General features: G+C 53.2%; 1 protein-coding gene across 7 annotated transcripts in view; it reads left to right on the forward strand.

Annotated features, from left to right (window-relative positions):
* LOC125449630 (uncharacterized) overlaps positions 1 to 19,938 on the forward strand; it is a 37,557-nt gene extending 17,619 nt beyond the window's left edge. For all 7 annotated transcript variants that reach the window (XM_059642794.1, XM_059642800.1, XM_059642798.1 and 4 more), the window contains 5 exons: positions 7,087 to 7,197; positions 8,691 to 8,747; positions 9,000 to 9,113; positions 15,576 to 15,698; positions 18,458 to 19,938. In XM_059642794.1, coding sequence (XP_059498777.1) covers positions 7,087 to 7,197; positions 8,691 to 8,747; positions 9,000 to 9,113; positions 15,576 to 15,698; positions 18,458 to 18,520 — 468 coding nt within the window. In that variant the 3' untranslated portion in view covers positions 18,521 to 19,938. The remainder of the gene's footprint in view (positions 1 to 7,086; positions 7,198 to 8,690; positions 8,748 to 8,999; positions 9,114 to 15,575; positions 15,699 to 18,457) is intronic.
* Positions 19,939 to 24,272: the final 4,334 nt, after the last annotated feature.

The raw sequence follows: 24,272 nt of genomic DNA on the forward strand, positions 1-24,272 counted from the left end.
AATGCCTCTTCTTCCTCAGGCGGCTCAGGAAATTTGGCACGTCCGTAAGGACCCTCACTAACCTTTACCGACACACCACAGAAAGCATCCTGTCCCTGTGCACAACGGCCTGGTAGCCGCTCTGCCCAGGACCGTAAGAAACTGCAGAAGGTGGTGTGCACAGCCCAGACCATCGCAGAAGCCGACCTGCCATCTACAGTCTCCACTTACATGGCTCGCTCATCAAAGACCCCTCCTACCCCCTCTCTTCCAGAAGATACAGAAGCCTGAACATATGCACCAGAGGTTCAGGAACAGCTTCATCCTGGCCATTATTAGGCTGCTGAATGGGCTTCTCTAACTTCAAATAATGTGATCTTACTGATGTTGATCTTGCTTTGCGCACCTCCTGTGTGGCTGTAACCTTATCTGCCTCTCTCTCTGTCTAAGCACCCTAGGATCTGTATGTCCTTATTTGCAATGATCTGCCTGCACTGCTCACAATACAAAGATTTTCACTGTACTTAGGTATATGTGACGACAACAAATGAAATCAAATGCAGCATCTTAGACTTCTCTGCACTCAGTTCCGGTCAACCCCTTAAATAAAAGCAAAATACTGCAGGAATTGGGAATCTGACATGCCCGCAGTAAATGCTGGAGAAACTCAGCCGCAATTTTTGTTTTTGATTTATTACTGTTGTCACTTGTCCCGAGGTACAGTGAAACGCTTTGTTTTCTGTGCAGATCACCCGTGCATTAAGGTGACAGAACAGAGTGAGGAATACAATGCTTCTGCCGCAAAGACGGTGCACAAAATCAATGTTAAATTTAAGATGCGAGAGGCCCGTTCGTAGCAGCAGGGCAGAAGCTTGTCTTTGAATCTGTTGGCACATGTAGAGCTTAAGCTTTTGTACCGTCTGCCTGATGGAAGAGATTGTAACCGGGCTCAGAGGGGGCTTGGATTATATCCCTGAGGCATTGGGAGTGCACGTGGAGTCTGTGGATGAGAGGCTGGTTTGCGGGCTGTGTTTGCAACTCTCTGTAGTTTCTTGCAGTTCTCGGCAGAACAGTTGCCTTTCTAAGCTGCGATGCGTCAGACAGGATGTTTTCTACGGTGCATCTATAAGAGTTGGTGCGAGTTTGTGCGGCTGAGCCCAGTTTCCTTAGCCTCCCGAGGAAGTAGAGGCGTTGCTGTGTTTTCTTGACTAGTTTTAGCGTGGGTGGACCAGGACAGATTGTCGCTGGCTCTCAGTCCCAGGAACTCAACGCTCTTGACCATCCCCACTTCAGCCCCAGTTGACGCAGGCAGGGACGTGCCCCCCTGACTCTGCTTCCTGAAGTCAGTGAGCATCTCCTTCGTTCTGCTGACACTGAGAGGGAGAGATTGTTAATCTTCACACCGCACCACCAAGCACTCCGTCTCTTCCCTCTATTCTATCTCGTCTCTGTTTGGCACCCAGCCTGCGATGGTGCTTTCGTCAGCGACCTTGCAGACAAGAGTTTGGTGCCCACGGAGAGAAATGGAGCTGATATTCCCAGTCCGGTCTGACTCCCTCAGTTTTTGGTTTTGATTCGGTGTCCAGCATTTTGGTTTTATTTGCATTCCAGCAGCATCCGCTGAGAGAAATCAGTTCATGTCCAGTACAACTCTTCTTCAGGATTAGAGTCTGAAGAGAAGTCAGACTGGATTCGAAATGTTATCCCGTTCGTGCTCTCTCTCTTTCTTTATCTCTCGCTCCCTCTCTCTCTTTCTTTCGCTCCCTGTCTCTTTTTCGCTTGTTCTCTCACTCTCTCTTTTTCTCTCTCTCATTCCCTCTCTCTCGTTCTCTCTCTGTCTCTCTCTTTTTCTCTCTCGCTCTTTCTCTCTTTCTTTTTTTTAAACAGTGTGGAAACAGGCCCTTCAGCTCAATAAGTCCACACCGCCCATTGGAGCATCCCACCCAGACCCATCTCCCTATAACCCACACATCCCTGGGCACTATGGGACAATTTAGCACGGCCAGCCCACCCTAACCTGCACATCCTTCTCACTGTGGGGGGAAACCGGAGCACCCGGAGGAAACCCATGCAGACACAGGGAGAATGTGCAAACTCCACACAGACAGTCGCCCGAGGTTGGAATTGAACCTGGGTCCCTGGCGCCATGAGGCTGCAGTGCTAACCACGGAGCCACCGTGCCGCCTCTCTTTTTCTCTCTCATTCCTTCTCTCTTGTTCTCTCTCTGTCTCTCACTCTCTTTCTTACTTGCCATCTTTCTCTTTTGCTTTCTCTCTTTCACTCTCTCTTTGTCTCTCTTGCTCTCTCTCTTTCTCTCTCCCTCTCTCTTCACCCCCAATAGATGCTACCAGACCTGCTGAGATTCTCCAGCAATCCCTGTGCTTCTCCCAGTTACTGCCCATTTACCCATCGTACTCTTCTGCCCACTGTCACGGTGCCATCGTTTTTAATCACCCCATTTGCGACATTCCCCAACTTTGATGTCGTTTTGGTGCAGTTGTGTAGGTTGGCCTGGATTGTCAGATCCTCTGGTCTGGCTCACAGTTTAGTGTCTGCATGAACCACAACCCCCTGCAAGTTCCCCTCCGAGCCACTCCCCATGCTGACTCGGAAATATATCGCCGTTCCTTCAGCGTCGCTGGATCAGAATTCCTGGTGCTGCCCCTTGTCCTTCTGGATGGAAGTGGGTCGTGGGGTTTGGAAGGCGCTGCCTGAGGGTCTTTTGTGAATCTCTGCAGTGCATCTTGTAGATGGTACACACTGCTGTGACCGAGCGTCGGTGGCGGGGAGGGAGTGGGATGTTTGTGGATGTGGTGCCAATGGAGCGGGGGCTGCTTTGTCCTGGATGGTGTTGAGCTTCTTGAGTTGTTGGAGCTGCCCTCATCCAGGGGCAAGAGGGGAGTATCCCCTCACCCTCCTGCCTTGTGCCTTGTAGATGGTGGGACAGGATTTGGGGAGTCAGGATGTGAGTTCATCGCTGCAGGATTCCCAGCCTGCTTCAGGAACTGTGACAAATTCCATGTTTACGAGATATTTTGAGGGTACACTTCAACATAACTGCCGTTTGATTTTGATTGTCGATGTTTATCGTCTCCACTTGGTTTTCTCACCACGAAGTACTGACTGGATTTGCACCCTCCAGCCCCTACACCCCTCCCTATCTCTGTAACCCCCTCCAGCCCCTACACCCCCTCCCTATCTCTGTAACCCCCTCCATCCCCTACACCCCCTCCCTATCTCTGTAACCCCCTCCAGCCCCTACACCCCCTCCCTATCTCTGTAACCCCCTCCAGCCCCTACACCCCCTCCCTATCTCTGTAACCCCCTCCAGCCCCTACACCCCCTCCCTATCTCTGTAACCCCCTCCATCCCCTACACCCCCTCCCTATCTCTGTAACCCCCTCCAGCCCCTACACCCCCTCCCTATCTCTGTAACCCCCTCCAGCCCCTACACCCCCTCCCTATCTCTGTAACCCCCTCCAGCCCCTACACCCCCTCCCTATCTCTGTAACCCCCTCCAGTACCTACACCCCCTCCATATCTCTGTAACCCCCTCCAGCCCCTACACCCCCTCCCTATCTCTGTAACCCCTTCCAGCCCTTACACCCTCTCCCTATCTCTGTAACCCCCTCCAGCCCCTAAACCCCCTCCCTATCTCTGTAACCCCCTCCAGCCCCTACAACCCCTCCCTATCTCTGTAACCCCCTCCAGCCCCTACACCCCCTCCCTATGTCTGTAACCCCCTCCAGCCCCTACACCCCCTCCCTATCTCTGTAACCCCCTCCATCCCCCTACACCCCCTCCCTATCTCTGTAACCCCCTCCATCCCCTCCCTATCTCTGTAACCCCCTCCATCCCCCTACACCCCCTCCCTATCTCTGTAACCCCCTCCAGCCCCTACACCCCCTCCCTATCTCTGTAACCCCCTCCATCCCCCTACACCCCCTCCCTATCTCTGTAACCCCCTCCAGCCCCTACATCCCCTCCCTATCTCTGTAACCCCCTCCAGCCCCTACACCCCCTCCCTATCTCTGTAACCCCCTCCAGCCCCTACACCCTCTCCTTATCTCTGTCACCCCCTCCAGCCCCTACACCCCCTCCCTATGTCTGTAACCCCCTCCAGCCCCTACACCCCCTCCCTATCTCTGTAACCCCCTCCATCCCCCTACACCCCCTCCCTATCTCTGTAACCCCCTCCAGCCCCTTCTCCCCCTCCCTATCTCTGTAACCCTCTCCAGCCCCTACACCCCCTCCCTATCTCTGTAACCCTCTCCAGCCCCTACACCCCCTCCCTATCTCTGTAACCCCCTCCAGTCCCTACACCCCCTCCCTATCTCTGTAACCCTCTCCAGCCCCTACACCCCCTCCCTATCTCTGTAACCCCCTCCAGCCCCTACACCCCCTCCCTATCTCTGTAACCCTCTCCAGCCCCTACACCCCCTCCCTATCTCTGTAACCCTCTCCAGCCCCTACACCCCCTCCCTATCTCTGTAACCCCCTGCAGCCCCTACACCCCCTCCCTATCTCTGTAACCCCCTGCAGCCCCTACACCCCCTCCCTATCTCTGTAACCCTCTCCAGCCCCTACACCCCCTCCCTATCTCTGTAACCCTCTCCAGCCCCTACACCCCCTCCCTATCTCTGTAACCCTCTCCAGCCCCTACACCCCCTCCCTATCTCTGTAACCCCCTCCAGTCCCTACACCCCCTCCCTATCTCTGTAACCCTCTCCAGCCCCTACACCCCCTCCCTATCTCTGTAACCCCCTGCAGCCCCTACACCCCCTCCCTATCTCTGTAACCCCCTCCAGCCCCTACACCCCCTCCCTATCTCTGTAACCCCCTCCAGCCCCTACACCCCCTCCCTATCTCTGTAACCCCCTGCAGCCCCTATTGCCCCGTCTCTCTCTGTCATTTTTTTTAATCTGTGACTGTGTCTCTCACTCTCTCTGTTCCTTTCTGTGTTTCTCTCTCTCTCCATCTGACTTTCCTGCTTCACCCTCTGCCCACTGTTGGATAGTTTACTGTCCCCCTTGTTGATTGAGCTCTGTTTAACATTTCGAAATATGTCCTCCTGGGTCTGAGCAGCAAAATCACTGCTATCTCCTCCCACCCCTCCCTGCTCTCTGCACTCCTCTGATTCAGGCCTCTTGTTCCTACCGTGATTTTACTGCCTTCTCCATGGGGGGGTCATGTTTTCAGCTGCCTTGGGCCCTCAGCCCTGAACTTCCCTCCCGCAACCTCCTCCCTACCTCCCTGAATCTCTCTTGCTGTCTCCTCCTTTTTCTCTCTCTCTTTATCTGTTTGTGCGCCTCTCTCTCTGTCTCCGTGTTTCACTGTCTGTCTTTCTCTCTCGGTCTCTCTCCCTCTCTGTCTGAGTCCCTGTGTCTCTGTCTTTCTCGGTCTGTGTGTCTCTCTCCCTGACTCTCTCTGTCTCTCTCTCTCTCTCTCTATCTCTGTCTCTTTCTCTCTGACTCTCTCTCTCTTTCTCTGAATGTATCTGTCTCTCTCTCTCTTTCAATGACTGTCTTTGTCCCTGTCTCTCTATGTGTGTGTATGTGTTTCTGTCTGTCTTTCTCTATGTTTTTCTCTCTCTCTCTCTCTCTCTCTCTCTGTCTGTCTCTCCCTTCCTCTCTTGTCTCTCTATGTGTGTGTATGTGTTTCTGTCTGTCTTTCTCTATGTCTTTCTCTCTCTCTCTCTCTCTCTCTCTCTCTGTCTCTCCCTTCCTCTCTCACTTTATACCAGCACCGCGCCCCCCAACCCTATCACAATTTGTTTTCAACTCTCCTTGTTGACTGAGATTTTCTGTCTCCTTCCCAAGCATCTGCGTCCCTGGCTCAGAGTCAAAATTGCTTTTGAGAATATGTCCAGCAACGTGTTGTGCAACATATAACGAGAACATCATGTAATCACACTCAGAGGAGGCCATTCAACCCATCCAGCCGTTCGCTCACCTCCCCTCTTCCGCTGGCTCCCCATATCCCTCAATCCCTCCACCTTGGTGCCGAGTACACTCCCCGACTGAACATTTCTGTGACGGGGGTTGGGGGAGCACACAGAGAGAGAATTCCAAAGGCATTCAAACCTCCGAGCGAAGACTTTTCCCCTCGGCCCGGTCCTCAGCCTGCCTCGCACCCTGGCCCGGTGGCACAGACTCAGCATGGCAGCATTCCCAGCGCCCCCTTCGCCCATTTCTGAAGAAGGGCCCAGGCCCGAAACGTCAGCCTTCCTGCCCCTTCTGATGCCGCTTGGCCTGCTGTGTTCGTCCAGCTCTACACCTCATTATCCCAGCCTCACCCTGCCGCCCACCTCTCCCTGCTTCCCCCCCTCGCCCCACCCAATCCTGATTGCTCCGTCTCATTCTTTCCTCGACCACGCGCATTACCCTTGCAATCCCCTCCCCCTCCCAGGGTTACCATACAGGGAAGCCCCCATGGCATTTCTGCTGGGACGGGAGTGCCCTTCCCGTGGGAAGGAGGTTAAACAGTACCTGGGAATGTTTGGTCTGCCTCCCTAAAAATCCCACCACTCCTACAGTGAGAGAGTTCTTCTCCGTTGCACTCCATATCCTGAAGCACTGCACCATTTGCACAGCAGTTCACTTACAGTCATAGAGATTACAGCACAGGCCAACCCATCCTGTCAGCACTGAGCCGATATCCTAAATTAATCCAGTCCCATGTCCTAGCATTTGGCCCATGTCCCTCTAAATCCTTCCTATCCATGTCCCCATCCAGATGCCTTTTAAATGCTGTAACTGTACCAGCCTCCACCACTTCCTCTGGCAGCTCATTCCACACACGCACCACCCTCTGTGTGAAAAAGTTACCCGTTTTAAATCTTTCCCCTCTCACCTTAAACCGTTGCCCCGCTCATTTTGGACTGCCCCCACCCTGAGGAAAATACCTTGCCTATTCACCCTCTCCATGCCCCTCATGATGTTATAAACCTCTATAAGGTCACCCCTCAGTCTCCAATGCTCCAGGGAAAATAGCCCCAGCCTCACCCTGTAGCTCAAACCCTGACTGCTGCTTTGGTCAGGTGTGACTGTTGATGACAGATCTATCCCATGTCATACCATGCCAATGAAGTGTCCTGCTGGTTTTCAGGTAATACACCTCATCCTCGGGCTGACCATCCCATTGTTACTGCTCGGATCGATCTCAGACAATCCCTGGGAAATTCTGAAGGTTGGCTTTAACGCCTGGCTCACCGTTCAAGTACGTAAACTCTGCAAATCTACTTTAATATCGTCGAGGGACGTCATAAGACAAAGGACTAGAGAAAAATGAGCACCCTCATGTAGGGGCTGGAGGAGGTTACAGAGATAGGGGCTGCCTGAGAGTGTGGGTGGGGGCAGAGTCATAAGCGGGGTTAGGGTAAGGAAGGGGCAGCCTGAGAGTGTGGGTGGGGGCAGGGTCACTTGAGGGGTTGCGGTCTGCAAGGGGCTGCCTGAAAGTGTGGGCAGGGGCAGGGTCACTCGCAGGGTTAGGGTCGGGAAGAGGCTGCCTGAGAGTGTGGGCAGGGGCAGGGTCACTCGCGGGGTTAGGGTCTGCCTGAGAGTGTGGGCAGGGGCAGGGTCACTCGCGGGGTTAGGGGCTGCCTGAGAGTGTGGGCAGGGGCAGGGTCACTTGCGGGGTTAGGGTCTGCCTGAGAGTGTGGGCAGGGGCAGGGTCACTCGCGGGGTTAGGGTCTGCAAGGGGCTGCCTGAGAGTGTGGGCAGGGGCAGGGTCACTCGCGGGGTTAGGGTCTGCAAGGGGCTGCCTGAGAGTGTGGGCAGGGGCAGGGTCACTCGCGGGGTTAGGGTCGGGAAGAGGCTGCCTGAGAGTGTGGGCAGGGGCAGGGTCACTTGCGGGGTTAGGGGCTGCCTGAGAGTGTGGGCAGGGGCAGGGTCACTTGCGGGGTTAGGGGCTGCCTGAGAGTGTGGGCAGGGGCAGGGTCACTCGTGGGGTTAGGGTCTGCAAGGGGCTGCCTGAGAGTGTGGGTGGGGGCAGGGTCACTCGCGAGGTTAGGGTCAGGAAGGGGCTGCCTGAGAGTGTGGGCAGGGGCAGGGTCACTCGCGGGGTTAGGGTCGGGAAGGGGCTGCCTGAGAGTGTGGGTGGGGGCAGGGTCACTCACGAGGTTAGGGTCAGGAAGGGGCTGCCTGAGAGTGTAGGCAGTGGCAGGGTCACTCGCGGGGTTAGGGTCAGGAAGGGGCTGCCTGAGAGTGTGGGTGGGGGCAGGGTCACTTGAGGGGTTGCGGTCTGCAAGGGGCTGCCTGAAAGTGTGGGTGGGGGCAGGGTCACTCGCGGGGTTAGGGTCGGGAAGGGGCTGCCGGAGAGTGTGGGTGGGGGCAGGGTCACTCGCGGGGTTAGGGTCGGGAAGGGGCTGCCTGAAAGTGTGGGTGGGGGCTGGGTCACTCGCGGGGTTAGGGTCGGGAAGGGGCTGCCTGAGAGTGTGGGTGGGGGCAGGGTCACACGCGAGGTTAGGGTCGGGAAGGGGCTGCCTGAGAGTGTGGGCAGGGGCAGGGTCACTCGCGGGGTTAGGGTCGGGAAGGGGCTGCCTGAGAGTGTGCGTGGGGGCTGGGTCACTCGCGGGGTTAGGGTCAGGAAGGTGCCCTTCCTCTTCTGGATGGAGGAGATCTCAGGTTTGGAAGGTGCTGGCTGAGTTTCTGGGATGTATCTTGTCCATTTGTGACTCCCTACATGACTGTTGACCCTCTATCTGCTTGCAGTGCATCATCACGGGGGTGGTGTCCATAGCGGCTGAAGACAGGCCCACCGTCAACATGGTAAGCCCTTTTGAACACTGATTGGGCTTACCCAAGGCCAATCGCTCTGCCAGGCCCTCTACTCATCTGTCTTCCTCTGCCTCACCCTCTTGCCCTCCATCTCTTTCTCTGCCATTCTCTCTGTGACTGTCTGTCTCCCACGCTGCAGAAATGCAGAGGTGAGCAACCTCCCCTTCCAGTCCCTGTGCTACTCTGCCGTTTTGGGCCTAGCCGTGGTTTATCACTCCCACTCTTTTCTTTTTGCCCTCGCAGATCCGAGCCTGTCTGGCCCTGAACATCATTAGTGCCCTGACCACAGCTTTCAACGCCTTTCTTCTGCTGGGCCATTCCTCAGACATTGTGTTCTGCCTCTACAATGAGTGTGAGGTAGGTGGCTGTGCCAGTTCCCACCCGTGACTCCTGTCCCTGACACACGAGGAAAACCTGCAACATTAGAGAGAGACAGAGCACACGGAGATACAGAGACAGGGAGAGAGGTACTGAGAATGGCGAGAGAGGTAACGAGACAACAGTAGAGTGTGGGAGAGAGTGACGCTCTGGCAGAAGCAATTGGCTGAAGATAGACAGAGTCGGGGGAGAGGGTTTGCGCTTTGAGGTAGGAGAGAAGGTGGGAGGATAAATTGAGACCGAGTGGGTGGTGAGAGAGGGAGGAGAATGAGTGAGAGTGGGGTTGGCATGCGAAAGATTGGTGGGGGGGTGGAGAGAGAAAGTATGGGGGGAATGAGAGAGGTGGGAATGAGAGGGAGAGAGAAGGGATGAATGAGGGGGAGATTGAGAGAGAGAGATCCAAAGATAATGGGGTGAAATGAGAGAGAGAGCGAGAAAGGGTGAATGGGGAGGGCAAATGGGAAGAGAGAGATAGAGAGTGTTGGGGAGAATGAGACAGTGGGGGGGTTTGAGAGAGAGAGTGAGTGGGGAATGAGAGAGAAGAGGTGAGTTGGGGGGTTGAATGAGAGAGAAAATGTGTGGGGGGGCGTGGAAATGAGGAAGGCCCAATGGTGGGGGGAGGGAAATGGGGAGAATGAGAGATAGAGGGTTGGGGAGAAGGAGAGAGAGTGGGGGAGGGAAATGAGAGAGAGTGGGGTGGTAGCATGGAGACAAGGAGCCTGAGTGCTGGGGACTACATATCTATATCGCTGGTCCTTGTGGAAGATAGAAGATATCGAAACAACAGTTAATTTCACAAAGAGAAATGGGAACTGAGGTGGTTTCTTAGAAAGGAGGTGAACAATTCAGAATGAGCTGTGATGCCCCACCCCTGAAATGGTTACAGGAGATCCTGGGGATTAGTGCCAATGAATCCTGTCCTGGCTCAGATTTCTATTATAAAATGTGTAGGCTGTCAGATGGAAAGAAATCTCCAAAGTTGTGTGGAGTGCATTATCCTGCATGGTGTTAGCTTCGGGAGCGATCACAGTCAGTGTATTGACTTAAGGTGAAGCACATGATATTCTGGTCTTTGCTTATGAGCATTTTAATCACTACCTGTGAAGGAGAGACATACTGTCAGCGGTTTTGGGATATAACCTACCTCAAAAAGTCTTCGATCTCCAAAGAATGTTCCTACAGTTCTGGAAGTACCGCATAATGGAAGAGGATACCCATTGCTGTCCAGAGCAGCACTCCCTATGAAGAAAGTTGAGGATGCTGAGATGGTGTGTGACATTTTCAAGATTCGACAAGAGGCAACAGATTGGCATGGCCACCCTAGCAAGGGGCATGGAATCTGAAGGACACAAGCCTTTCTCAAAGCAAGAACCCAATACACAATGCATCGTTCCCAGTGGTGCAGGAAGCGGTAATGGGATGGTCTGAAAGCATCAAAGACACAGCATCTTCGATAAGAGAGATAAGTGGCCTCCATTATATAGGGCCTTGGTGAGGCCGCACCTTGCGTATCGAGCGCAGTTTTGGTTGCCTGGTCTGAGGAAGGATGTTCTTGCTGTTGAGGGAACCCAGAGAAGGTTCACCAGACTGATTCCCGGGATGACATATAAGGAGAGACTGGATCGACCGGGCTTGTACTCGCTGGAATTTAGAAGAATGATGGGGGATTGTATATAAAATTGTGGTGCGACTGGGCAGGCGAGATACAGGAGGGATGTTCCTGATGTTGGGGAAGCCCAGAACGAGGAGGCCACAGTCTAAGAATAAGGGGTGAGTCATTCAGGACTGTGATGAGGAAGAATTTCTTCACTCAGAGAGTTACGAACCTGTGGAATTCTTAAACTGTTGGAGGCGGGTTTGAGAGATATATTCAAGAGGAAGCTATACGTGGGCCTTGCAGCTAAAGGGATTGAGGGTTTCAGGGAGATTGTGGGAATGGGATACTGAGATGGCATGACCAGCCATGATCGTATTGAATGGTGGTGCAGGCTCAAAGGGCCTTCTCCCGGACCTGTCTACTCTACTTCCAAGCGAGAGCCAGCGATGGTCACTTGTTCAAAGGAGATAGAGCCGACGTCCATAAGGGGATGTGAATGGAAACGCAGGTATGTATCCATCCATGTCAACAAGGGATTGAATCAAGTTGCTTCTGACAGACCTCCAACAAAGCAAACTACAGACAAACCATTGGAGAGAACCTGAAGGGGACCTCTTCCCTCCTATCTTGTCACTGGTTGACAGCTCTTCAGGAGACTGGGAGCTGGATCAGCTGACTTCTGCGACAATGGCTGAGATTGTGGATGTCCACCCTTCAGCCGTTAGAGCATTCCCAGGGTCGCTGGGAAGCTCCTGGGTCACCAGTGAAAAACTCCACGACAGTTTAAAGGCCCGGGAGATTCAGCTCCACGTCACCATATTGTCGCTGGTCAAGGCTGAGAGGGCAACTGGACCATTGAGCAAGTCCTGCTGAATATTGTTACACAGCGATCCTCAAGTGGTAAATGGAAAGATGTAGATGGTAGTCAGAGAGGGTTAGAGATGTATAGCACGGAGACAGACCATTCGGTCCATCTTGTCCATGCTGACCGTAGAGTCATAGAGATATACAACATGCAAACAGATCCCCTCGGCCCGACTAGTCCATGCTGACCCAGATATCCTAAATTAATCCAGTCCCAGTCACCAGCATTTGGCCCATCTCCCCCTAAACCCTTCCTATTCATGTCCCCATCCGGATGCCTTTTAAATGCTGTAACTGTACCAGCCCCCACCACTTCCTCTGGCAGCTCATTCCATACACGCACCACCCTCTGTGTGAAAAAGTCACCCCTCTGGTCCCTTTCCCCTCGCACCTTAAACCTATGCCCTCTAGTTTTGGACTCCCCCACCCTGGGGAAAAGATCTCGTCTATTCACCCTCTCCATTCTCTTCCCGATTTTATAAACCTCTGTAAGGTCACCCCTCAGCCTCCGACGCTCCAGGGAAAATAGCCCCAGCCTATTCAGCCTCTCCCTGTAGCACAAACCCTCCAACCCTGGCAACATCCTTGTAAATCTTTTCCGAGCCCATTTGAGTTTCGTGACATCCTTCCTATAGCAGGAAAACCAGAATTGCTCACAGTATTCCAAAAGTGGCCCTAACCAATATCCTGTAGACCCACATAATGACCACCCAACTCCTATACTCAATGCACTGATCAATCAAGGCAAGAGTGCCAAATACCTTCTTCTCTATCCTTTCTACCTGTGACTCCGCTTTCAAGGAACTATGAGCCTGTACCCCAAGGTCTTTTTGTTCAGCAGCACTCCCCAGGGCCTTACCATTAAGTGTATAAGTCCTGCCCTGATGTGCCTTTCCAAAATGCAGCACCTCATATTTATCTAACCTAGCATGAAGAATAATGTCAAGCCCCACATACACCGTGACTACTGAATCTACTGTTCCGATTGTGAATAATCTGCCGAAACTCGAAACAGTAACAGACGCGAGTAGCAAAGTCGGATTTCTGAGGAAGGGTCACCCGACCCGAAACGTTCGCTCTGATTTCTCTCCGCAGATGCTGCCAGACCCGTTGAGCTTTTCCAGCAATTTCTGCTTTCGCTTCTGACTCGCAGCGTCCGCTGTTCTTTCGGGTTATTACAAGAACGGAGTTGAGCTTCACCGATTCAGTCAGAGTGCAAACATTCAACGCTCTCAACAAATATCAGACCAAGTAGCACCTGGTTACCCTGCACAGAGGAGTTGTCACCTCGATCAAGCACTGTAGAATGGCAGACACACAGTGAGTTCTTTCAATGCAAGTAGTAGGTCAGGACGAAGTGACCTCTACACCAGCACACAGCGACCGTCAGCCCCAGAGCTCCACGATTTCCCAGCTTTGGGAAAAGGGCCAACTTGGAATGACATACCCAGGCAGTGGAGCGTCATTTTAGGGATGAGCGCACACCATGATACTGATCTGTGGGATATAAAAGGTTTGCAGTGGGCTGCACATGAAACTGGAGCAGACCAGTGTTAATGGACAGCACTGTGAGCGAGCAATCATTTTCATGTCTGGCAGTGGTTAACTCAGGGAGGAGATGGTCTGGTGGTATAATCGCCAGACTGTTAGTCCAGAGACCCAGATAATATTCAGAAGACCTGAGTTCGAATCCTGCCATGGTCGATGGTGCAATTCGAATTCAATAAAGTATATGGAATTAAGAATCTAGTGATGACCCTGAATCCATTGCCAATTGTCAGGAAAAACCACCTGGTTCACTACTGTCCTTTAGGGAAGGAAACTGCCATCCTTACCTGGCCTGGGCCTACATGTGACTCCAGACCCAAACAGCAACATGGTTGACCCTGAATTGCCCTCTGGGGCAATTAGGGATGGGCAAATTGTTGGTGGGCGGTGGGGTGGGGCAATTGCCTGCTTTTCTGTGGCTCGGACTTAGGCCAGATTTCCTTCTGGAGAGGAGAGATTAGTGGACCAGGTGGGTTTTTACAACAACAGACAGGGGTCACGTGCACAAAACGCTGGAGAAAGCCGGCAGGATCTGTGGGGAGAGGAACAAGAGTGAACCCTTCACACCTGGGCTGATGCTTCAGAACTGAAAAGGGTTGGAAAAAAGTTCTTGGGCAGTGGAGAAGTAAGTGAACAGTGATAATGGGAACTGCAGATGCTGGAGAATCCGAGATAACAAAGTGTGAAGCTGGATGAACACACCAGGCCAAGCAGCATCTTAGGGGCACAAAAGCTGACGTTTCGGGCCTAGACCCGTCATCAGAAAAGGGGGATGGGGACAGGGTTCTGGAATAAATAGGGAGAGAGGGGGAGGCGGATCGAAGATGGAGAGAAAAGAAGATAGGTGGAGAGGAGAGTATAGGTGGGGAGGTAGGGAGGGGATAGGTCAGTCTGGGGAGGACGGACAGGTCAAGGGGGCAGGATGAGGTTAGTAGGTAGGAAATGGAGGTGCAGCTTGAAGTGGGAGGAGGGGATAGATGAGAGGAAGAACAGGTTAGGGAGGCGGGGACAATCTGGACTGGTTTTGGGATGCAGTGGGGGAAGGGGAAGAGCTGGGCTGGTTGTGTGGTGCAGTGGGGGGAGGGGACGAGCTGGGCTGGTTTTGGGATGCAGTGGGGGAGGGGAGATTTTGAAGCTGGTGAAGTCCACATTGATACCATTGGGCTGCAGGGTTCCCAAGCGGAATATGAGTTGCTGTTCCTGCAACCTTTGGGTGGCATCATTGTGGCACTGCAGGAGGCCCATGATGGACATGTCATCTAAAGAATGGGAGGGGGAGTTAAAATGGTTTGCGACCGGGAGGTGCAGTTGTTTATTGCGAACCATGTGGAGGTGTTCTGCAAAGCGGTCCCCAAGCCTTCGCTTGGTTTCCCCAATGTAGAGGAAGCCACAACGAGTACAGCGGATACAGGGGAGGAGTAAGTGAAACTGTTATAGGTGGAGGTCCAATGCAAGTGACAAAGTAGCAGTTGAGCTGACAGAGAAAAGGAGACATCAGATAGATGAGAATGAATTAATTTTGTCGTCTCATGTGCTCAACTCAGAAGTTTACAAGTCACTTAGGGTATCATTCTCAAGCACAGAGGCACAGTACCAATTCTTAGGAACACAGGAAAGTAAAGGAATTTTTAACAAGTCGGGGGTTGCAGACCGCAGGAAATAAATTAGAAAGTGGAGGCCGCTCTGGGGGTGGGGACGTCACCTCAGACGCCCCACGCTGAGGACTCTCGGCCAGGAAACCAGGCCAAGAGGACTACTCACCGAAACTGGGCTTCTGAGTCCGCGGGGAGTTCAGGACATCTTGTTCGAGAAGGAAGAGGGACGCTAAATCGGTACGAGGGGGGACAAAAAAATCACAAGGAATGGTTCCCCCACCCATCTCAGAAAGGAGAGGATGGGGTGGCGCAGCGGGGATGGAACAGAATGGAGTCCTGACAGGAAGCAGGGCCTCGTCGCTGAGGTGACCGCGGGAGTCGGCGACGGATATGGGTGGGCTGAAAGGCGAAGCGATGACGTCAAGGGAGTGAAGGTAAAAGAACGGAGAAGGAGACGTGAGGAGAAACTCCGCAATCCAAGTTTGCGTTGCTTTCAAATCCCAGCATCCGTCGGGCTGGGGTCTGAACGCGGTCCCCGAAATGTTAGTCGGGCCCCGCGATGCTAAAACCACCTGTCACCTACTCAGTAACAGACAGTGTGTGCATGAGAGAGAGAGAGAGCGCAAAGGAACCTGGGGGAGGACAGAAGAGAGCACAGCAGCAAGATAGAGTGCACAGGACAGTAACAGAGGAAAGGTGGAGAGAGATGTAGAGAGTGTGAGGCAGAGAGAGAGCAGGAGATAGAGACGGGGCGGGGTGGGAATGATAGATAGCCACCATCAGTGTGGGGCTTTTACAGGGACCCGCTCGGTAACGTTGCTCTTCTTTCTATCCCAGGATGCACTAGAATATGTCATGGCAGCTTTCCCACTGCTATTCAACTTGTTGGAACTCGTCATCTCTGTCGTGGTCGCAACCTACGCCCGCAAGTCCCTGCGTTCAGTACCACTGAGCAAGGCGGTGAGTTAAGTAGGCTTCTGTTATCCATCCCTAGTTGCCCCCCTTTGAGAAGGTGGAGGGTGGTGTCCTCCTTGAACCGCTGCAGCCCATGTGCTGGGGGGTTAACTCAATGCCCCTCAGGGAGGGAATTCCAGGGATTCTGACCCAGTGAAGGAACGCTCGATATAAGTCCAAGTCGGGTTAGGGAGTGGTTCAGAGGGGAACGTGCAGGGGGTGGGGGTCCCATGTACCTGCTGCCCCTTGTCCTTCTGGATGGAAGTGGGCCGTGGGGTTTGGAAGGTGCTGCCTGAGGATCTTTGGTGTATTTCCGCAGAGCATCTTGTAGATGGTACACACTGCTGCGACCGAGCGTCGGTGGCGGGGGAGGGAGTGGGATGTTCGAGTCTTGGAACGTGGTGAATGCTCAGGAGGTGTCTAATTCCATTCCGATGCAAACTGAGACAGGGAGGTCTCACATTACGAACCCACTGCTTCACGGGAAAAGCAGTGAATAACTGAGCCGGGTTTGCAAGCTGGACTCGCTCCCGGACACTTTAGTTAGACACAGTGGACCCGCCTACACATGTATCACTTCACAGTATATTATAATAGCACTCTAGCACCCATCGATGAGGTGCGCCCTCAGCACTGACCCTCCGACGGTGCCCTCTCCCTCAGCACTGACCCTTCGACAGTGCCCACTCATCAACACTGACCCTCTGACAGTGCGGCGCTCCCTCAGCACTGACCTTCCCACAGTGCCCACTCCCTCAGCACTGACCCTCCGACAGCACCCGCTCCCTCAGCACTGACCCTCTGACAGTGCCCGCTCCCTCAGTGTTGACCCTCCGGTGCCCTCTCCCTCAGCACTGACTGACCGACAGTGCCTGCTCCCTCAGCACTGACCCTCCGACAGTGCCCACTCCCTCAGCACTGACCCTCTGACAGTGCCCTCTCCCTCAGCACTGGCCCTCCGACAGTGCCAGCTCCCTCAGCACTGACCCTTCGACAGTGCCCACTCATCAACACTGACCCTCTGACAGTGCGGCGCTCCCTCAGCACTGACCCACCGACAGTGCCCACTCCCCCAGCACTGACCCTCTGACAGTGCCCGCTCCCTCAGCACTGACCCTCTGACAGTGCCCGCTCCCTCAGCACTGACCCTCCAACAGTGCGGCGCTCCCTTAGCACTGACAGTAAAGTGGGATGATTTTTTGACCCTAGGGTCAGACGGGATTTCCCCAAGGTTTCTACAGGAAGCGAGGGAAGAGATTGTTGCCCCTTTGACAATGATCTTTGCATCCTCACTGCCCACTGGATTAGTACCAGAAGATTGGAGGGTGGCAAATGTCGCTCTCTTGTTCAAGAAAGGGAATCGGGATAATCCTGGAAATTAGAGACCGTCCAGTCTTACCTCCGTGGTGGGCAGATTATTGGAGAGGATTCTGAGAGATAGTATTCATGTTTATTTGAAAAAGCACAGTTTGATTAGAAATAGCTTTGTGATGGACAGGTCATGTCTCTTTAGCCTTATTGAGTTATTTGAGGATGTGACAAAACACACCGATGAAGGTAGAGCAGTGGATGTGGTGTATATGGATTTTAGCAAAGCATTTCTTAAGGTTCCACGTGGTGGGCTCATTCAGAAAGGAAGGAGGCATGGGTGTCATGGAAATTTGGCTGTCTGGATACAAAACTGGCTGTCCAATAGAAGACAGAGGGTGGTAGTAGATGGAAAGTATTTAGTGTGGAGCTCGGTGACCAGTGATGCTATGCAGGGATCTGTTCTGGTACCTCTGCTCTTTGTGATCTTTATAAATGACTTGGATGAGGAAGTGGAAGGGTGTAAGTTTACCGATGACACAAAGGTTGGTGGAGTTGTGGACAGTGTGGAGGGCTGTTGTAGGTTGCAACGGGACATTGACAGCTGGGTGAAGAAGTGGCAGATGGAATTCAACCCAGAGAAGTGTGAAGTGATTTATTTTGGAAGGTCCAATTTGAATACAGGTTTAATGGCAGGATTCTGGCAGTGTGGAGGAACAGAGGGATCTTGGCGCCCACGTCCTTTGATACCTCAAAGTTGCTACCCAGGTTGATAGGGTTGTAAAGAAGGCATATGGTGTGTTGGCTTTCATTGGCAGGGGGATTGAGTTTAAGAGCCGTGAGGTTATGCTGCAGCTGTATAAAACTCTGATTAGATCACACTTGGGATATTGTGTTCATTTCTGGTCACTCATGATAAGAAAGATGTGGAATCTTGAGAGAGGGTGCAGAGGAGATTTACCAGGATGCTGCCTGGATTGGAGGGCAGGTCTTATGAGGAAAGGTTGAGGGAGCTAGGGCCTTTTTCATTGGAGTGAAGAAGGAAGAGAGGTGACTTGATAGAGGTATACAAGATGATGAGGCATAGATAGAGTGGACAGCCAGAGACTTTTTCCCAGGGCAGAAATGGCTATTACAAGGGGACATAATTTTAAAGTGATTGGAGGAAGGGGAGATGTCAGAGGTAGGTTCTTCACACAGAGAGTGGTGGGTACATGTGGAAATCGCTGCTGGCAGTGGTCATGGAGTCAGATACTTTAGAGACTTTTAAACAACTCTTGGATCGGCACATGGAGGATAGTAAAATGTGGGGTACGCAGGGGAGATTGATCTTAAAGTAGGATGATAGGTCGGCACAACATTGTGGGCCGAAGGGCCTGTACTGTGCTGTTGTGTGTTCTATGTTTGTCATTTATTGGTGCTGACTGACTGTCTCCATCTCTCCGATCCCCGCCCAGGCCGTGGTTTTAAATGCACCTTTGGCGCAATGGTCTGCAGCCACACCTGTGGGACCCCAGTGAGGATTTTGTGCACTGTTCCACTTGTGATCAGCTCCGCTAACACGATGGGACTGTCCGATACCGGGGGTGGGGTGGGTGTTTGAATGAATGGACGGTCAACCAGTATTCCGCACTCAGGCCAGATTGCCTTGTCACCTGGGAGCGGACGCTTCCTGCCCTCCCTGTCCCCTCAATCGCTTCTGCCTCTCTCTTCGGCCTCTCCTCGTGGCTTAACCACACCACCCCCCTCCCCACCCACTACCGTTTCTTCTGGTCAGTCTACAAGCCATTCACTCTAGAGCCAGGAGAAGTGCCTTCGTACCACCACCTCCCCCCACCCCCACCCCCAGCCCCGGCCCAGAGAAGCCTGCATTTGCGTGACAAAGCCACGATTGAGCAGTCGGACCAAACATGGTCATGGACCCAGGAAGGAATCGCTGGGACCCTTGGCTCGACACGTCTTGGGGGGGGAGGGTGGTGTTGCAAGAGCTAGGAGCAGCAAGAGGCCATTCAGCCTGCTCCACCATTTATGCTTGATCTCTCCATGACCTTTCAACCCTTCGCTAATTTTAAAAAATCTCTCCGTCCCCTCCTTAACTTTGCTCAGTGTCCCAACATCCAGTACGCTCAGGGGGAGTGAATAGCACAAACCATGGAGGGAAGAAATTCCTCCTTGTGCCTGCGTTTTCAATACTGCTGTCCCTTATCCTGTAACGATGGCCTCTTGCTCTGTGTTGCCCCCACATGAGGAAACGTCTTCTCTCCAGCCACTGCGTCAACCCCCTTTAGCATCTTAAAGCCTCCTGTATATAAGACAGAGGTAGGTCAATTCTCAATTGTCAAAGGGGATCACGGAGAATGGGGTCGAGCAACTTATCGGCCATGACTGAACGGTGCAGCGGATGGGCTGAATGGCCCAAGTTCTGCTCCTACATCTTACGGCCCTGTTATTATTTACCTCGATTCCGTCTCCTCTGACTCGCCTCGACCTGCAGAGACCAAGGGGACAGCCTCTCTTCAGCAGGCAAACCTCTCACCTCTGACACCTCTGACACCTAACAGAGTGATACCTCCCAAAGCCACATCATCCCTCCTCAAGCGAGGGGCCCAGGTTTGTACGCAGTACCCCAGGTGCAGTCTCACTAACACCCTACACGTTTGCCGCAACACGCTCTAACTTTTACGCTCTTAATCCCATAGCAACAAATATCAAAATTGCATTCATCCTCCTTAATACCTACATATGAGCTTTCTATGCCTCAATGGAATTCCAGAGCTTAAGATCAAGCAACTGATAATCCATTACTAAACGCCATTTGTACAATAATTTAGTCAACTTGATGTACTCTCATAATAATCTAAAACGAAACACTTTCAAATGGTTGTATAACCTTCTGGAGTGCAATGTAAAATGAATTAAATATGTGTTAAGTCAAAAAGCAGTGGCAGTCCATGTAATCATTCCTTTCACATTAAAATGTAATCATCAACGCAGGAACTTTCAAAACTCATGCTTTTAAATTCATTCCTGGGACTTGGGCGTCACAGGCTGGGCCCAGCATCTACTAGTTGCCCCCCTTGAGAAGGTGGGGGTGAGCTGCCCCCTCGAGCCGCTGCAGTCCCTGTGCTGTGGGTTGACCCACAATATGCCCTTAGGGAGGGAATTCCAGGGATTCTGACCCCCGACACTGAAGGAGCGGGGGATATATTTCCAAGTCAGGATAGGGAGGGGCTCAGAGGGGAATGTGCAGGGGATGGGGGTCCCATGTATCTGCTGCACCTTGTCGCAGAAAATTAAAAGATGGAGACATAAAGCTGCACAGCATGGAAACAGAGTCTTCGATCCAGCTTGGCCATGCTGACCCAGATATCCTAAATCAATCCAGTCCCATTTGGCACATGTCCCTCTAATCCCTTCCTATCCACGTCCCCATCCAGATGCCTTTTAAATGCTGTAACTGTACCAGCCCCCACCACTTCCTCTGGCAGCTCATTCCATACACGCACCACCCTCTGTGTGAGGTGGTTACATTTTGGAAAGGCACAAGGGCAGGACTTACACACTTAATGGGAAGGTCCTGGGGAATGTTGCTGAACAGAGAGTCCTTGGTTGGGGGGGGGGGGGGGGTGCAGGTTCATAGTTCTTTGAAAGTGGAGTTGCAGGTGGACAGGGCGGGGAAGGAGGGGTTGGGTACGCTGGCCTTTATGGGTCAGTGCATTGAGTACAGGGAGCTGGGGGGGGTTCACGTGGCGGCTGTATTGGTGAGGGCCACTTTTGGAATACTGCGTTCAATCCCGGTCTCCCTGCTGCAGGAAGGATGTTGTGAAAGGCTCAGAGAGATTCACAGGGATGTTGCAGGGTTTGAGCTACAGGGAGAGGCTGGGGCTATTTTCCCCGGAGCGTCGGGCGCTGACGTGGGGGGGGGGGCACCTTATAGAGGTTTATAAAACCATGAGGGGCATGGAGAGGGTGAATAGACAGGGTCTTTTCCCCCAGGGGTAGGGGGAGTCCAAAACTAGAGGGGCATAGGTTTAAGGTGAGAGGGGAAAGGGAGCTGAGAGGTAACTATTTCACACAGAGGGTGGTGCGTGTATGGAATGAGCTGCCGGAGGAAGCGGTGGAGGCTGGTACAGTTACAGCATTTAAAAGGCATCTGGATGGGGACATGGATAGGAAGGGTTTAGAGGGACATGGGCCAAATGCTGGCAAATGGGACTGGATTAATTAGGATATAGGGTCAGCATGGACATGTTGGGCCGAAGGTCTGTTTCCATGCTCTATATAGATCTCAATGACTCTGCTTACAGCCGCAACACGATTGATAAGAAAATGAGTGGGCCATTCAGCCCCTCAAACATACTGCTCCCATTCAATGCAATCATGGCCGATCATCAAACCCAAGATCAGAAGTCCCGACCTCTTCCCATATCCATGATCCCTTTTGCTCCAAGAACTATGTGGACCTCCTTTCTGGAGCAACACAATTTTTAGCCACAACTTTTTGTCAGCAGCAGAGGGAGTGGGATGTTTGTGGATGCGGTGCCTATCGAGTGGGGGCTGCTTTGTCCTGGATGGTGTCGAGCTTCTTGAGTATTTGTTGGAGCTTCCCCCATCCAAGGGCAAGAGGGGAGTATTCCATCACCCTCCTGCCTTGTGCCTTGTAGATGGTGGGACAGGCTTTGTGGGGGAGACAGGGCAGGAGTTACTCGCTGCAGGATTCCCAGCCTCGGACCTGCTCTTGTAGCCGCTGTGTTTCTTCAGAAAAAGGGACTCGACCCGAAATGTCAGCTTCTCTCCTCCTCTGATGCTACTTGGCCTGCTGTGTTCATTCAGCTCCACACCGTGTTATCAATGAAAACGGTGACAGCTTACGGAGCTCTGAGTGCAGAGGGATCTGGCAGTCCGAGTGCATGAACCACAGAACAGCAGGCAATTTAACAAAAAAAACACAGTGAGCAGAATAAAAGATAACAAAGTGTGGGGCTGGATGGACACAGCAGGCCAAGCAGCATCTCAGGAGCACAAAAGGTGACGTTTTGGGCCCAGACCTTTCATCAGAAAGGGGGGATGGGGAGAAGGTTCTGAAATAAATAGGGAGAGAGGGAGAGGCGGACCGAATATGGATAAAGGAGAAGATAGGTGGAGAGGAGAGTATAGGTGGGGAGGTAGGGAGGGGATAGGTCAGTCCGGGGAGGACGAACAGGTCAAGGAGGTGGGATGAGGTTAGTCGGTAGGAAATGGAGGTGCAGCTTGAGGTGGGAGGAAGGGATGGGTGAGAGGAAGAACAGGTTAGGGAGGAGGGGACGAGCTGGGCTGGTTGAGGGATGCAGTGGGGGAAGGGGACGAGCTGGGCTGGTTTTGGGATGTGGTGGGGGGAGGGGACGAACTGGGCTGGGTTTGGGATGTGGTGGGGGAAGGGGACGAACTGGGCTGGTTTTGGGATGTGGTAGGGGAAGGGGACGAACTGGGCTGGTTTTGGGATGCAGTGGGGTGAGGGGACGAGCTGGGCTGGTTTAGGGATGCGGTGGGGTGAGGGGACGAGCTGGGCTGGTTTAGGGATGCGGTGGGGGCAGGGGACGAGCTTGGCTGGTTTTGGGATGCAGTGGGGTGAGGGGACGAGCTGGGCTGGTTTAGGGATGCGGTGGGGGGAGGGGCGAGCTGGGCTGGTTTTGGGATGCAGTGGGGGCAGGGGACGAGCTGAGCTGGTTTAGGGATGCGGTGGGGGCAGGGGACGAGCTTGGCTGGTTTTGGGATGCAGTGGGGTGAGGGGACGAGCTGGGCTGGTTTTGGGATGCAGTGGGGTGAGGGGACGAGCTGGGCTGGTTTAGGGATGCGGTGGGGTGAGGGGACGAGCTGGGCTGGTTTTGGGATGCAGTGGGGTGAGGGGACGAGCTGAGCTGGTTTTGGGATGCAGTGGGGTGAGGAGACGAGCTGGGCTGGTTTAGGGATGCGGTGGGGGCAGGGGACGAGCTTGGCTGGTTTTGGGATGCAGTGGGGTGAGGGGACGAGCTGGGCTGGTTTAGGGATGCGGTGGGGTGAGGGGACGAGCTGGGCTGGGTTTGGGATGTGGTGGGGGAAGGGGACGAACTGGGCTGGTTTTGGGATGTGGTGGGGGAAGGGGACGAGCTGGGCTAGTTTTGGGATGCAGTGGGGGGAGGGGCGAGCTTGGCTGGTTTTGGGATGCAGTGGGGTGAGGGGACGAGCTGGGCTGGTTTTGGGATGCAGTGGGGTGAGGGGACGAGCTGGGCTGGATTTGGGATGCAGTGGGGGGAGGGGAGATTTTGTAGCTTGTGAAATCCACATTGATACCATTGGGCTGCAGGATTCCCAAGCGGAATATGAGTTGCTGTTCCTGCAACCTTCGGGTGGCATCATTGTGGCACTGCAGGAGGCCCATGATGGACATGTCCACCACTCAAGACATTTTTCTCAGAAGGTGTGATCTTTTTGAACTCTCATTTAAAATGCAGTGAAAGCAGAGATTTGAGATAAAGACGCAAATGTGAGTGGGCAGATCTCCCATGGTATTCATAAATGATGGAGCATGTTTCAGACTCTGAGTGACCTGCTCCTGCTGCAAATTTATTTGGTTGGTGCGTTTGGCCCTCCCACAGTGCCCATTCCCTCAGCACTGACCCTCGGACAGTGACGACTCCCTCAGCACTGACCGTCCGACAGTGCCCGCTCCCTCAGCACTGACCCTCCGACAGTGCCCAATCCCTCAGCACTAACCCTCCAACAGTGCCCGCTCCCTCAGCACTGACCCTCCGACTGTGCCCGCTCCCTCAGCACTGACCCTCCGACTGTGCCCGCTCCCTCAACAATGACCCTCCAGCAGTGCCCGCTCCCTCAGTGCTGACCCTCCAGCAGTGCTCAATTCTGTGAATTTTGAGTGACCCACATCGTAGGAGAGGGGGCAGAATTCTCATTGCTGAGAATAACTGGGGATGCCGGGTTTTTCGTCCCTCAGAAAGGAATGGGATGTAACCTCTAGCCCAGGCGGCATCTGGCTGTGCTACCCTAGAGATCCCTGGTCTCTCACAGTTTGGAAACAGCCACATGAACAGGGTTAGCCATCATGCAATAAGTTCAATGGGATCCCTTTCGAGAAATACCTCCCATGAAAATAAGGGAAGCAAGTGATGGAACACCATTGAAGAAGCAACTGGTTATGGGTCTTTTGTCACAAGATTTATTTACATTGATCTTTGTAATGAATGTTTTCCCTTTCTTGCTGAGATTGCGATGGGGAACTCCCTGCCTAGAGGGTGA

Source organism: Stegostoma tigrinum, chromosome 46 (genome assembly GCF_030684315.1).
Source record: "Stegostoma tigrinum isolate sSteTig4 chromosome 46, sSteTig4.hap1, whole genome shotgun sequence".
NCBI classification, from domain to species: Eukaryota; Metazoa; Chordata; class Chondrichthyes; order Orectolobiformes; family Stegostomatidae; genus Stegostoma; species Stegostoma tigrinum.